This window comes from Cetorhinus maximus, chromosome 5 (assembly GCF_964194155.1).
Source record: "Cetorhinus maximus chromosome 5, sCetMax3.hap1.1, whole genome shotgun sequence".
Taxonomy (NCBI): Eukaryota; Metazoa; Chordata; class Chondrichthyes; order Lamniformes; family Cetorhinidae; genus Cetorhinus; species Cetorhinus maximus.
This window is the reverse complement of record NC_135883.1, coordinates 173,714,334-173,727,908: the sequence shown is the minus strand read 5'-3', so window position 1 is coordinate 173,727,908 and position 13,575 is coordinate 173,714,334. Positions and strand designations below refer to the sequence as shown.

Below are 13,575 nucleotides of genomic sequence, written 5' to 3'. Positions count from 1 at the left end.
TAGCACCAGGGGTAACTTCCGCCCCCGGGACCTGGATCAATGTAGCACCAGGAGTAACTTCCGCCCCGCCCGGTGTGCGGCAGAATGGGGCATCCAAAGGACTGAAGGAAAGGTTCCGGGCCACATAATCTCGGAAGAAAGGGTTTATTTATTTATTTAAGTATGTCATTGTGCATCTGATGGACTCTATAAACTACACAAATAAAACCAGTCACTTCTGGCGAAAGGTCATCGACTTGAAACGTTATGTTTGTCTCTTCACAGATGCTGCTGAATATTTTCTACTTCTAATTTGAATCCAATCTATAGGATGTGTGGCACAGAAACAGGCCATTTGGCCCAATCAATATGCTAATCCTGCTGGAAATCTCCAGCAGGCTGCCCTGCTGGCACATAGTTTACTTTTTTCTTCGTTCATGGGATGTGGGCATTGCTGCTTAGGCCAGCATTTATTGCCCATCCCAAATTGCCCTAGTTTGGAGGGCACTTAAGAGTCAACCACATTGCTGTGGGTCTGGAGTCACATGTAGGCCAGACCAGGTGAGGATGGCAGATTTCCTTCCCTAAAGGACATTAGTGGACCAGATGGGTTTTTATGACAATCGCCAATAGTCTCCTGGTCATCAGACTTTTAATTCCAGATTTTTATTGGATTCAAATTTCACCATCTGCCTGGTGGGATTCAAACCCAGGTCCCCAGAATATTACCCTGGGTCTCTAAATGACTAGTCCAGTGACAATATTGACATGTTTATACAAGCATGGACAGACAAAGCTAATCAACAGTTTTAAAACAGAGCCTGTAATTAACTCCTAACACAATCAAGACCAAACCTTTCTGGAACATCAGTAAGTCACATTCTTTTATTGCATAGGATTCCAGGATTTTTCTGGGGATCATACTCGAGAATTCAGATTGCTTATATGAAAACTGAATCCCAGTGCATCGCACACATGATATGAAAAAGGAATTAAAAGCAAAAAACTGCGGATGCTGGAAATCCAAATCAAAAACAGAAATACCTGGAAAAACTCCATGACCCTTCAACAGAACATTCTGTTGAACAGAACAGGGTCATGAGGACTCGAAACGTCAACTGTGCTCTCCTCCGCCGATGCTGCCAGACCTGCTGAGTTTTTCCAGGTATTTCTGTTTCTGAAAAAGGAAGTAGATGGAAGGAGCTGCCTTGAAAGAGGAAGTAGTTTGGCTTCGGTCGAGGTACAATCCCATGAGGAAGAACATCAGGACAAGGAAATTCAGAGCACCTTGAACGATGAGAGAGATCAAGAGTAAGGTAAAGCAGGAAAAAGAGGCGTACAACAGATGTCAGGTTGATAATAAAAGTGAAAACTGGCCTGTGTATTAAAAGTTCAGAGGGGGAATGAAAAAAGAGATAAGAGCAGCAAAGAGAAAGTATAAGAAAAGACGGGCAACCAACATAAAAGAAAATCCAAAACTCCACATAGGCATATAAATAGTAAGAGGAGAAGTGGGGCCGATTAGGGACTGGAGGAACAGGGATGGCTGAGGTACTAAATGAGTACTATCTTTAGCAAGGAATAAGATACTGTCCAAGTCATACTGATAGAGGAGGTAGTTGAGAAACTGGATGAGCTAAAAATTGCTAAAGTGGAGGTAGTGGACAGGTATACTTGAAAGTTGATAAGTCACCGCGACTGGATGAGATGCGTCTGAGGATGAGGGAAATAAGGTTGCAAGTTGCAGGGACATTTTCTATAATCTTCCAATCTTCTTTAGACTCAGGGGTGGCGCAGAAGATCAGAGAATTCTAAATGTTACACCCTAGTCCCAAAAAAGGTGCCCAACATCCATAGGGCAGTCAGTCAGTTTAACCATGGTGGGGTAAGTTTTTAGAAATGAGAAACTGGGACAAAATTACTAGTTAATCAAGATTGTAGTGTAAGGGTCTGGCATAGAAAAGGCTGATGTGGGACTGGATACAGTACTGCCCACACTGTGATGTAAGGAACACATGACCCGAGTCTAGTGGGAAGTCTTGCACTGGATGGAGATGTGTGTAAACGCAAGCATGCAGACTGCTCGTAGCTTAGACCTCATACTCTATATGTATATAGTTACAAGTAGTAAATAAACACTTATTGTTAAACTATACAAAACTCAGAACCTCTTCATGATACCTATCGAACTACAAACAACATCTTACAACAAACATCACTGAAAAAGCTGCCTAATTTTTATAAAAGCAAAATACTGCAGATGCTGGAAATCTGAAATAAAACCAGAAAATGCTGGGAAAACTCAGCAGGTCTGGCAGCATCTGTGGAGACAGAAACAGAGTTTCAGCTCTGAAGGAGGGTCATAGGGACTCGAAACGTCAACTCTGTTTCTCTTTCCACCAGACCTGCTGAGTTTTTCCAGCATTTTCTGGGTTTGTACCTTATTTTTTGTGTTTATTATATTGCTATGTGGTAGCCTGGCTGTTTTGTTATTCTGAAGGTGGTCCTCAGTATTGCCTTTGTAGTTTTGCTGATCATTCATCCACACAGGGTGGCGCTGTAGGTGGAGGACCCGCGGGAGGCAGAGTTTTCAGTGAGGTGAGCTCTCTTGCTACTCCACACCCCTCCTTGTTCCAGGGATTTGCCAGGATCAAAGATGGTGTCGGCCGCGGGCAGTCGGTTCTTGGCCGCTTTCTGGGTCCGGTCCCGTTCTCTCTGCAGCTCCGCCGCTACCGGCAGGGCCCCCGGGCCCGGACCGAATACATACACCGCCGGGGACATCCGGCAAACCTTCCTCTCCTTCTTCAGGGACAAACACCGGCACCGGGAGGTCCGCTCGGCCCCGATCACCCCCAGGGCCGACCCCAGTCTCCTGCTGGTCAATTCCGGAATGAACCAGGTGAGGCCCCCTGGGGCGGGGGGGGACCCCTCTGGCGGGGGGGGGGGGATGGAGATCCCTCTGGGGGTGGGGGTGGAGACCCCTCCAGGGTGATAGATGGATAGGGACAGGGGCGGGAGGATTGACAAATGGAGACTGGGTGAGGGAGACACTGCGATGGATTGGGTGCTGAATTAGATCATTGTTGTATCTGATGTGCTTCTCTCGCTCTCTCCAGTTTAAACCCATCCTCCTGGGCACAGTGGATCCTCGCTCTCAGATGGCCCGGTATCAGAGGGTTGTCAACAGCCAGAAATGTGTGCGTGCCGGTGGCAAACACAATGACCTGGACGATGTGGGCCGAGACCTCTATCACCATACCTTCTTCGAAATGCTGGGCAACTGGTCTTTCGGAGACTACTTCAAGGTGAGGGAGGTGGAGGGGCGGGAGATTGCAGGATGGGGTAGGGAGCAGGGGAGTGTGTGCAGCAGGATTGTTTTTATTCTGTCATGGGATGCGGGCTGTGGCTGGGCCAGCATTTATTCCCCATCCCTAATTGTCCTTGAGAAGGTGGTGGTGAGCTGCTGCCTTGAACTGCTGCAGTCCATGTGGTGTAGGTACATCCACAGTGCTGGATGCACAGTGGAGGGAGTTCCAGGATTTTGACCTAGCGACAGTCAAGGAACGGTGATATAGTTCAATTCAGGATGGTGAGTGACTTGGAGGGAAACTTGCAGGTGGTGGTGTTCCCAACTCTCTGCTGCCCTTGTCCTTCTAAGTGGTAGAGGACGCAGCTTTGGAGCCTAAGGAGCCTTGGTGAGTTTCTGCAGTGCAAGATGCACACACTGCTGCTACTGTGTGTCAAGGTGGAGGATGTGAATGTTGAAGATGGTGTGCTTTGACCTGGATGATGTTGAGCTTCTTGAGTGTTGTTGGAGCTGCACTGATCCAGGCAGTCACCCTTCTGACTTGTGTCTTGTAGATGGTGGACAGGCTTTAGGGAGTCAGGAGGTGAGTTACCTCCGCAGAATAGGGCAGTAGCCGTGACTCCATGATTGTGTGTTGTCTCCCTTGTGCCAGGGTCAAGGATGTCACAGAGCAACTGCAGGACATTCTTCTGGGGGAAGATGAAATGCTTCCCCCAATGCTCCACATTGGTACCAACGGCATAGGTGGGAAGGGGTAATGAGGTCCTGAAAACAGACTTTGGGGAGTTAGGAAAGAAATTAAAAAACAGGACCTCAAAAGCAGTAATCTCAGGATTACCCTCAATGCCATTGAACCACCTAGGCAATGGGCTATCTTAGATTTAGTGTTGCCCAATGAGAATGGGCTAATTAATAACCTTGCTGTAAAGGAGCCATTAGGAAATAGTGACCATAACATGATAGAGTTTTACATTAAGTTTGAAAGTGATATAGTTCATTCTGAAACTAGGGTCCTAAATCTTAACAAAGGAAATTATGAAGATATGAGGGGCAAGTTGACTGTGGTGAATTGGGAAAATACATCAAAAGATTTGATGGTAGGCAGGAAATGGCTAGTATTTAAATAAGTATTACATGGTCAACATTCCTCTAAGAAACAAAAAGAAGTTAAAGATTGCGTTAGATCAAAAGAAGTGGCTTAAAAGGTCGTCAGAATAAGTGGTAAACCTGAGGATTGGGAGCAATTTAGAATCCCGCAAAGGCTGACTAAGAAACTGATAAAGAAAGGGCAAGGAGAATATAAGTGCAAGTTTGCGAGTAGCAAAAAGGTGGACTGTAAAAGCTTCTTTAGGCATGTGAAAAGGAAAAGACTAGCAAGAACAAGTGTGGGTCCTTTACAGGTGGAGACAGGGAAATTTATAATGGAGAAGAGGGAAATGGTGGAGAAACTAATCAATTACTTTTGTCTGTCTTCACGGAAGAAGATACAGAAAAAACTGCCAGAAAGACTAGGGAACCAAGGGACTTGTAAAGATGAGGAACTAAAAGAAATTAGTATTAATAAAGAGGTAGTAGTAGAAGAATTAAATGGATTAAAGGTTGATAAACCCCCTGGACCAGGTGAATGACATCCCAGGGTGCTGAAGGAGGTAGCAATCATGATAGTGGATGCATTGGTGGTTATTTTTCAAAATTCTATAGATTCTGGGAAGGTTCCTGCAGACTGGAAAAGTAACAAATATGACCCCACTATTTAAGAAGGAAAGGAGAGAGAAAACTAAGAACTATAGATCTGTTAGTTTGACATTGGTACTGGGAAAATATTAGAATCTATTATAAAGGACGTGATAACTGGACACTTGGAAATGAATAAGATTGGGCAGAGTCAGCATGGACTTATGAAATAGAAATTATGTTTGACAAAGCTGTTGGAGTTTTTTGAAGATGTTACTAACAGAGTTGATAAAGGACAACCAGTGGATGTGTATTTGGATTTTCAGAAGGCTTTTGATAAGGAGGGGGGTTAGTAAATAAAATTAGAGCACAAGGAATTGGGGGTAATATACTGGTGTGGATTGAGAATTGGTTAACAGACAGAAAACAGAGAGCAGGAATAAACGGGTCATCCTCAGGATGACAGGCTGTGACTAGTGGGGAACTGCGAGGATCAGTGCTTGGGCTACAGTTGTTCACAATCTATACAAATAATTTGGATGTGGGGACCAAATGTAATATTTCCAAATTTACTGATGACACAAAACTAGGGAATATGAGTTGTGAGGAGGATGCTAGGAGGCTTGATGAGGATTTGGACAGGCTAAGTGAGCGGGCAAGAACGTGGCAGATGGAATATTAAGTGAATAAGCGTGAAGTTATCTACTTTGGTAGAAAAAACAGGCAGAATATTACTTAAATGGTGAGAGGTTGGGAAGTGTCGATGTCCAAAGGGACCTGGGTGTCCTTGTTCATAAGTCACCAAAATCTAGCAGACAGGTGCAGCAAGCAATTAGGAAGGCAGATAGTATGTTGGCCTTCATCACAAGGTGATTTGAGTACAGGAGTAAAGATGTCTTGCTGCAATTATATAGAGCCTTGGTGAGACTGCCTCTAATTATTGTGTTCAGTTTTGGTCTCCTTATCTAAGGAAGGATGTACTTGCCATCGAGGGAGTACAATGGAGGTTCGCCAGACTAATCCCTGGGATGGCACGATTGTCTGATGAGGAGAGATTGAGGAGACTGGGCCTGTATTCTCTAGTGTTTTGAAGAGTGAGAGGTGATCCCATTGAAACTTACAAAATTCTTACAGGGCATGACAGGGTGGATGTAGGTAAGATGTTTCCCCGGGCTGGTGAGTCTATAACCAGGGCACATAAACTCAGAATAAGGGGTAGGCCATTTAAGAGGAGGAATTTCCTCACCTAGAATATGGTGAATCTTTAGAATTCTCTACCCAGAGGGCTGTGGAAGCTCAATCATTAAATATGTTCAAGACAGAAATTGATAGATTTCTGGAGACTAATGACTTCAAGGGATATGGATAGGGCAGGAAAAATGACTTAATAGGTAGATGATCAGCTACGATCTGTTTGAACGGCAGAGCAGGCTTGATGGGCCCAATGGCCTAGTCCTGCTCCTGTTTCCTATGTTCATAAGTTAGCACTGTTTTCCTTGGAACAAAGAAGTTGAGAGGAGATTTGATCGAGACTTTCAAAATCATGAGAGACCTGGAGAGAGTAGGTAGAGAGAAACTGTTCCCACTCATGAAAGGATCGAGAACCAGACGGCACAGGAGAGTTGAGGTAGATCTACAAATAAAAAGAACTAAAACTTTAAAATAATAAACCAAAATTTGAAAACTTTAAAATTAAAATCAAACAATAAAGATTTAAAAAAAGATAAAAATAAAGTAATTTAAACAAACATCCAGAACACATAACTTGTAGTTAAGAAGCATATAACCTTTAGTTGTCAGTGGTACTAGCATTCAATACACACAGTAAATTGTAGCATACATAGGAAGAAAGTAATTAAAGTAAATTAACTAAAAAAGTCAGAATGGTGGGACAGGTGTTATGTTGCAGCTGTGAGATGTGGGAGCTTTTGGACGCTAAGGTGATCCATGACAAACACGTCTGCAGGAAGTGTAAGCAGCTTGAGGAATTCCAGATCAGGATTATTGGTCTGGAAGCCGAAATGCAGACACTGCACAACATAAGGGAGGGGGAGAAATACCTGGATACTTTGTTCCAGTAGACAGTTACACCTATTAGAAGAGGGACATCTGTTTTGGTCAGCAGTGAGGGACAGGAGGATGTGACAGTCAGTGAGGCAGGTAATGGGACTGAGCAGACAGTAGGGGAGGAGCCTCAGACTTTGCAATTGTCAAACAGGTTTGAGGTGCTCACAACCTGTGTGGATGAAAGTGAAGTCTGCAAGATGGATGAGCTGGCTGGTCATGGCACTGTGGTACAGGAAGTCATTCAAGCAGGGGAAGCAAAAAGGAATGTAGTGGTAGCAGGGGATAGTATAGTGAGGGGAATTGACACTCTTACCTGCAGCAAAGAGCAAGAGCCCAGGTGGCTGTGTTGCCTACACAGTGCTAGGGTTCAGTACACCTGCTCAGGGCTGGAGAGGAACTTGCAGGGGAGGGGGAGGATCCAGTTGTCGAGGACCAAGTAGGTGCAAATGACATTTTTAGAACTAGGAAAGAGGTCCTGCAAAGTCAGTATGAGGAGCTAGGTACCAAATTAAGAAGCAGAACCTCAAAGGTAATAATCTCTGGAGTATTACCTAAACCATGTGCAAATTGGCATAGGGCAAATAAGATTAGAGAGACGAATGCGTGGCTCAAAGGCTGGTATGGGCGAAACAGATTCTGGTTTGTGGGGCACTGGCATCAGTACCGGGGAAAATGGGGGCTGTACCCTTGGGACAGTTTACACCTGAACCGTGCTGGGATGAGTGTCCTCGCAAATTGCATAACTAGGAAAGTATAGAGGGCTTTAAACTAAACAAGAGGGGTGAGGGATCAAGCTTGGGTAGCGGTAGCAATTCAAGATGTAGAATCAAGACAGGAGAGCAAAATAGTAATATGAGAAATGAGGGTCAGAGAATAGCAGGAAGGGACAGAGAGGAAAAACCTAAGAATACATGAACAGTCAAGACTAGATGTTACAAAGGGAACAAAAAGATAAAACTGAAGGCTCTCTATCTGAATGCACGTAGCATTCATAACAAAGTAAATGAATTGATGGCCCACATTGAAGTAAATAAATTTGATCTGCTAGCAATTACGCAGACATGGCTGCAGGATGACAAAGATTGGGTCCATAATATTGAAGGGTACATGACATTCAACAAGAATAGGAAGCTGGGTAAAGGTAGAGGGGTAGCATTGTTAATCAAAGAGGCAGTAGTTAGAGATGACCTTGGTTCAGGAGTTCAGGATGTAGAATCAGTTTGAGTGGAGATGAGGAATAGTAGGGGGAAGAAGTCATTAGTGGGAGTGGTCTACAGGCCCCCTAACAGTAGCCACAGTGTAGGACAAAGTATTCAAGAGAAAATATTATGTGCTTGTGATAAAGGGATGGCAATAATTATGGGTGATTTTAATCTACACATAAACTAGAAAACTCAGATTGGCAATAGTAGCCTGGATGAGGTGTTCATAGAATGCTTTCGAGATAGTTTCTTAGAGCAGCATGTTCGGGAACCAACCAGAGAGCAGGTTATGAGACGAAGAGAGAGAAAGAAATTAGAGTATGAGACGAAGAAATGTAAAAACGGAAAGCAAGAGTTTCTACGGGTATTTAAAAAGGAAAAGAGTGAGTAAAGTGAGTGTTGGTCCTTGAGAGAGTGACAGTGGGGAGTTAATAGTAGATAATAAGGAAATGGCGGAAGAAATGAACAAATATTTTGTTTCTGTGTTCACTATAGAGGATACAAAAACATTCCAGTAATAGCTACAAATCAGGAGTTAATGGGAGAAAGGAACTTGGTGAAATTGAAGTCACTAGGGAAATGGTACTGGGCAAATTGATGGAGCTGTGGACTGGCAAGTCTCCGGGTCCCAATGGACTACATCCAAGGGTCTTAAAAGAGGCGGTTATTGAGTTAGTTGATGCGCTGGTGTTAATTTTTCAAAATTTGCTAGATTCTGGAAAGGTTCCATCAGATTGGAAAGTAGCAAATATTCGAGAAGGGAGAGAGGCAGAAAACAGGAAACTCTAGGACAGTTAGCTTGACATCTGTCGTGGGGAAGTTATTAGAATCGATCATTAAGGAGGTTATAGCTGGGCACTTAGAAGAGTTCAAGGCAATCGGGAAGAGTCAGCATGGTTTTGTGAAAGGGAAATCATGTATAACCAATTTATTGGAGTTTATTGAGGAGTAACATGCTCAGTGGATAAAGGGAAGCCTGTAGACGTACTTGGATTTCCAGAAGGCATTTGATAAGGTGCCACAGCAAAGATTATTATGGAAAATAAAAGCGCATGGTGTAGAGGGTAACATATTAGCATGGACAGAAGATTGGCTGGCTGGCAGAAAGCATAGAGTATGTATAAATGGGTCTTTTTTGGATTTACAGGATGTGACGGGTGGGGTCTCACGGGTCTGTGCTGGGGCCTCAACTTTTTACGATTTACATCAATGACTTAGGTGAAGGGAGTGAAGACATGGTAGCTAAATTTGCAGATGACACAAAGATAGCTGGGAAAGTATGTTGTGAAGAGGATATGAGGAGGTTGCAGATGGATATAGATAGGTTGAATGGGCAAAGATCTGGCAAATGGAGTTTATTGTGGAAAAATGTGAAGTTGTTCACTTTGGCATGAAGAACAAAAAAGCAGAGTATTACTTAAATGGAGAACAGCTGCATAATTCTGAGGTGCAGAGGGATCTAGGTGTTCTAGTACATGAGTCACAAAAAGTTAGTATGCAGGTACAGCAAATAATTAAAAAGGCTAATGGAATGCTATCCTTTATTACGAGAGGGATTGAACATAAAAGTAAGGATGTGTGTAGTTGCTGGCTTATCCTTTCCTGCTTTTTTGAAGAAGGGTGTAATGCTTGCAATTCTCCAGTCCTCTGACACTACCCCGGAGTCTAAGGGGCACTGAAACATTATGGCCAGTACCTTTGCAATTTCCACTCTCGCTTCCCTCAGTATCCTTGGATGCTTCTCATCCGGTCCTGGTGCCTTGCCCATCTAAAGCACAGATAGCTTAGCCAATACCACCTCCTTATCAATTTTAAACTTTTCTAGTGACTGAATTTCCTCCCTTTTCACCATGGCCTGGGTAGCATCTTCTTCTTTGGTAAAGACAGATTAAAGTATTCATTTAATATCTCAGCCATGCCCCCTGCCTCCATGTGTAAACCCCCTTTTTGGTCCTTAATCGGTCCTACCCCTCCTTTTACCAACCTTTTACTATTTATATGCCTATAGAAGACTTTGGTATTTTGTTTTATGTTAGCTGCCAACCTCTTTACATACCCTATTTGCTTCTGTTATTTGCTTTTTCACCTCCCCTCTGAACCTACTGCATTCAGCCTGGTTATCAGTTGTATTTTCCACCTGACACTGTCATAAGCACACTTGTCATCGTCTTCTTAATTTCTACTTCATTTGTCATTCAGGGAGCTCTGGATTTGTTTGCCCTACCTTTCCCATTTGAGGGAATATACCTTGACGGTACCCAAACCATTTCTTCTTTGAAGGTAGCCCAATGTTCAGCTATGGTTTTCCTGCCAACTTTTCACAGAATCACGGAAACTTAACAGCACAGAAGGAGGCCATTCAGCCTATCATGTCTGCACTGGCTCTCCAAATGAGATTATGACCTAGTACCATTGCCCTGCCTTTTCCCCGTACCCTTGCACATTGTTTTCTATTCAAATAATCAACTAATGTCCCCTTGAATGCCTTGATTCAGCCTGCCTCCATCACACTTCCAGACAGTGCGTTCCAGACCCGAAACACTCATCGTATGATAAAGTTTTTTCTCATGTCACACTTGCTTCTTTTGCAAATCACTTTAAATCTGTGCTCTCTCGTTCTTGATCCTTTTACGAGTGGGAACAGCTTCTCCCCATCTACTCTGTCCAGTCCCCTCATGATTTTGAACATCTATATCAAATCTCCTCTTAGTCATCTTCTCTCCAAGGAGAACAGTCCCAACCCCTCCAATCTATCCTCATAGCTGAAGTTTCTCATCCCTGGAACCATTCTTGTAAACCTCTTCTGCACTCTCTCCAATGTATTCACATCCTTCCTATAATATCGCACCCAGAACTACACAATATTCCAGCTGAGGTCTACTGAGTGTCCTATTTAAATTCAGCATAACCTCCCTGCTCTTGTACTCTATGCCCCTATTAATAAAGCCCAGGATACTGTATGCTTTATTAACTGCTCTCTCCACCTATCCTGCCACCTTCAATGATCTATGCACATATACATCCAAGCCTTTCTGCTCCTGCACCCCCTTCAAAATTTCACCCCTTATTTTATATTGTCTGTCCATGTTCTTCCTACCAAAATTCATCACCTCACACTTCTCCGCATTGAGATTCATCTGCCACCTATCTGCCAACTCCATCAATTTGTCTATGTCCTCTGGAAGTTCCACACCATCTTCCTCGCAGTTCACAACACTCCCAAACTTCGTGTGATCCGCAAACTTTGAAACCGTCCCCTGCACACCAAGATCTAGATCATTAATATATATCATGAACAGCAAGGGTCCCAATACTGACCCCTGGGGAACTCCACTACAAACCTTCCGCCAGCCTGAAAAATATCCATTGACCATTACTCTCTGCTTCCTATTTTTCAGCCAATTTTGTATCCACGTTGCTACTTATTCCACGAGCAATAACTTTTCTCACAGGTCGGTTGTGTGGCCATGTGTGAAATGCCTTTTCAAAGTCCATGTACACCACATCAACAGCAATACCCTCGCCAACCTTTTCTGTTACCTCTTCAAAGAACTCCAGCAAGTTAGTTAAACACAATTCCTCCTTTAGAAATCCATGCTGGCTCTTCCTTATCAACCCATATTTTTCCATGTGACTACCAATTCTAACCCGAATAATTGTTTCTAGAATCTTGCCCAACACTGAAGTTAAACTGACTGGTCTGTAATTGCTGGGCTTATCCTTACAACCTTTTTTGAACAACGGTGTAATGTTTGCAATTCTCCAGTCCTCTGGCACCTCCCCTGAGTGTAGGGAAGACTGAAAGGTTATGGCCAGTGCCCCTTCAATTTCTACTCTTACTTCCTTCAATATCCTTGGATACATTTCATCGGTCCCGGTGTCTTGTCAACTTTAAGTACCGACAGTCTATTCAACACTACCTCCTCATAAAATTTGAACCCTTCTAGTGACAGAGTTTCCTCATCTGTCACCATAGCCTGGGTAGCATCTATCCCCTTGGTAAAGATGGATGCAAAGTATTCATTTAATACCTCAGCCATGGTCCCTTTGTCTCTGTGTAAATTCCCTTTTAGGTCCCTAATCAGCCCTACTCCTCCTTTTACCACCCTTTTACTATGTATATGCCTGTAGAAGAACTTGGGATTCCCCTTTATGTTGGCTGCCAGTCTTTTCTCATAATCCCTCTTTGCTTCTCGAATATGCTTATTCACCTCCCCTCTGAACCTCCTGTATTCCTCTTGGTTCTCAATTGTATTTTCTACCTGACACCTGTCATAAGCGCACTTTTTCCTCTTTATCTTAATTTCAATCTCTTTTTCATCCAGGGAGCTCTGGATTTGTTTGTCCTACCTTTCCCTTTCGATAGAATATATCTTGACTGCGCCCAAACCAATTCTTTTTGAAGGTAGCCCATTGTTCAGTTACAGTTTTTCGTGCCAATCTTTCACTCCAGTCTATCTGGCCCAGCTCCGATCTTGCCCCATCAAAGTCGGCTCTCGTCCAGTTAATTATTCTTACCCTGGATTGACTATCGTCCTTTTCTGTCATCATCCTAAAACGCACAATTTTAGCTCCCGTTTTATTCAGCCCAGATCGGTTCTTAGCCCATTGAAGTTAGTTATCCTTCAGTTAATTATTCTTACTCTGGATTGTTCATTGTCCCTTTTCCATAGTCATCCTAAACCTTATGACACAGTGATCATTCGTTCCTAAATGCTCCCTCACTGACACTTGATCTACTTGGCTCACCTCATTCCCATGAACCAGATCTAGTCGTGCCTCCTTTCTCATTGGACTGGGCACATACTGCTGTAGAAAATTCTCCTGAACACACTCTAGGAACTCTTGCCCCCTCTGCTCTTTACACTACCACCATCCCAATCTATATTTGGATATTTAAAGCCCCTCATTATAACTACTCTATAATTTTTGCACTTCTCCGTAATTTTCTTGCAAATTTATTCCTCTGCATTGTTTCCACTAGTTGGTGGCCTATAGACCGCACTGAGCAGCGTAATGCACCCTTTTTTTGGTCCTAAGCTCTAGCCAAATCAATTCTGTCCTTGACCACTCTGGGACACCTTCCTTCTCCAACACTGCAATGCTCTCCTTAATCAATACCACCACTCTTCCCCCTTTTCTTCCTTGCCTATCTTTCCTGAGTACCTTGTATCCAGGAATATTTAATACCTAGCCCTATCCTTCCTTCAATCAGGTCTCCATTATAGCCACAAGATCATAATTCCACATGACTATCTGTGCCTGTAACTCACAATGGGCCAAATGACCTCTTCCTGTGCCGTGAAGCAGTGCCCCCAGAGCATTAGCCTGGGCCTCTGGATTACT

At 43.5% G+C, this 13,575-nt stretch overlaps 1 protein-coding gene across 1 annotated transcript in view; it reads left to right on the top strand.

Annotated features, from left to right (window-relative positions):
- Window positions 1-2,624: 2,624 nt before the first annotated feature.
- Window positions 2,625-13,575, top strand: part of aars2 (alanyl-tRNA synthetase 2, mitochondrial (putative)) — a 102,926-nt gene continuing 91,975 nt past the window's right edge. Inside the window, exons 1-2 of the mRNA XM_078542817.1 lie at window positions 2,625-2,878; window positions 3,096-3,284. Coding sequence (XP_078398943.1) covers window positions 2,636-2,878; window positions 3,096-3,284 — 432 coding nt within the window. The 5' untranslated portion in view covers window positions 2,625-2,635. The remainder of the gene's footprint in view (window positions 2,879-3,095; window positions 3,285-13,575) is intronic.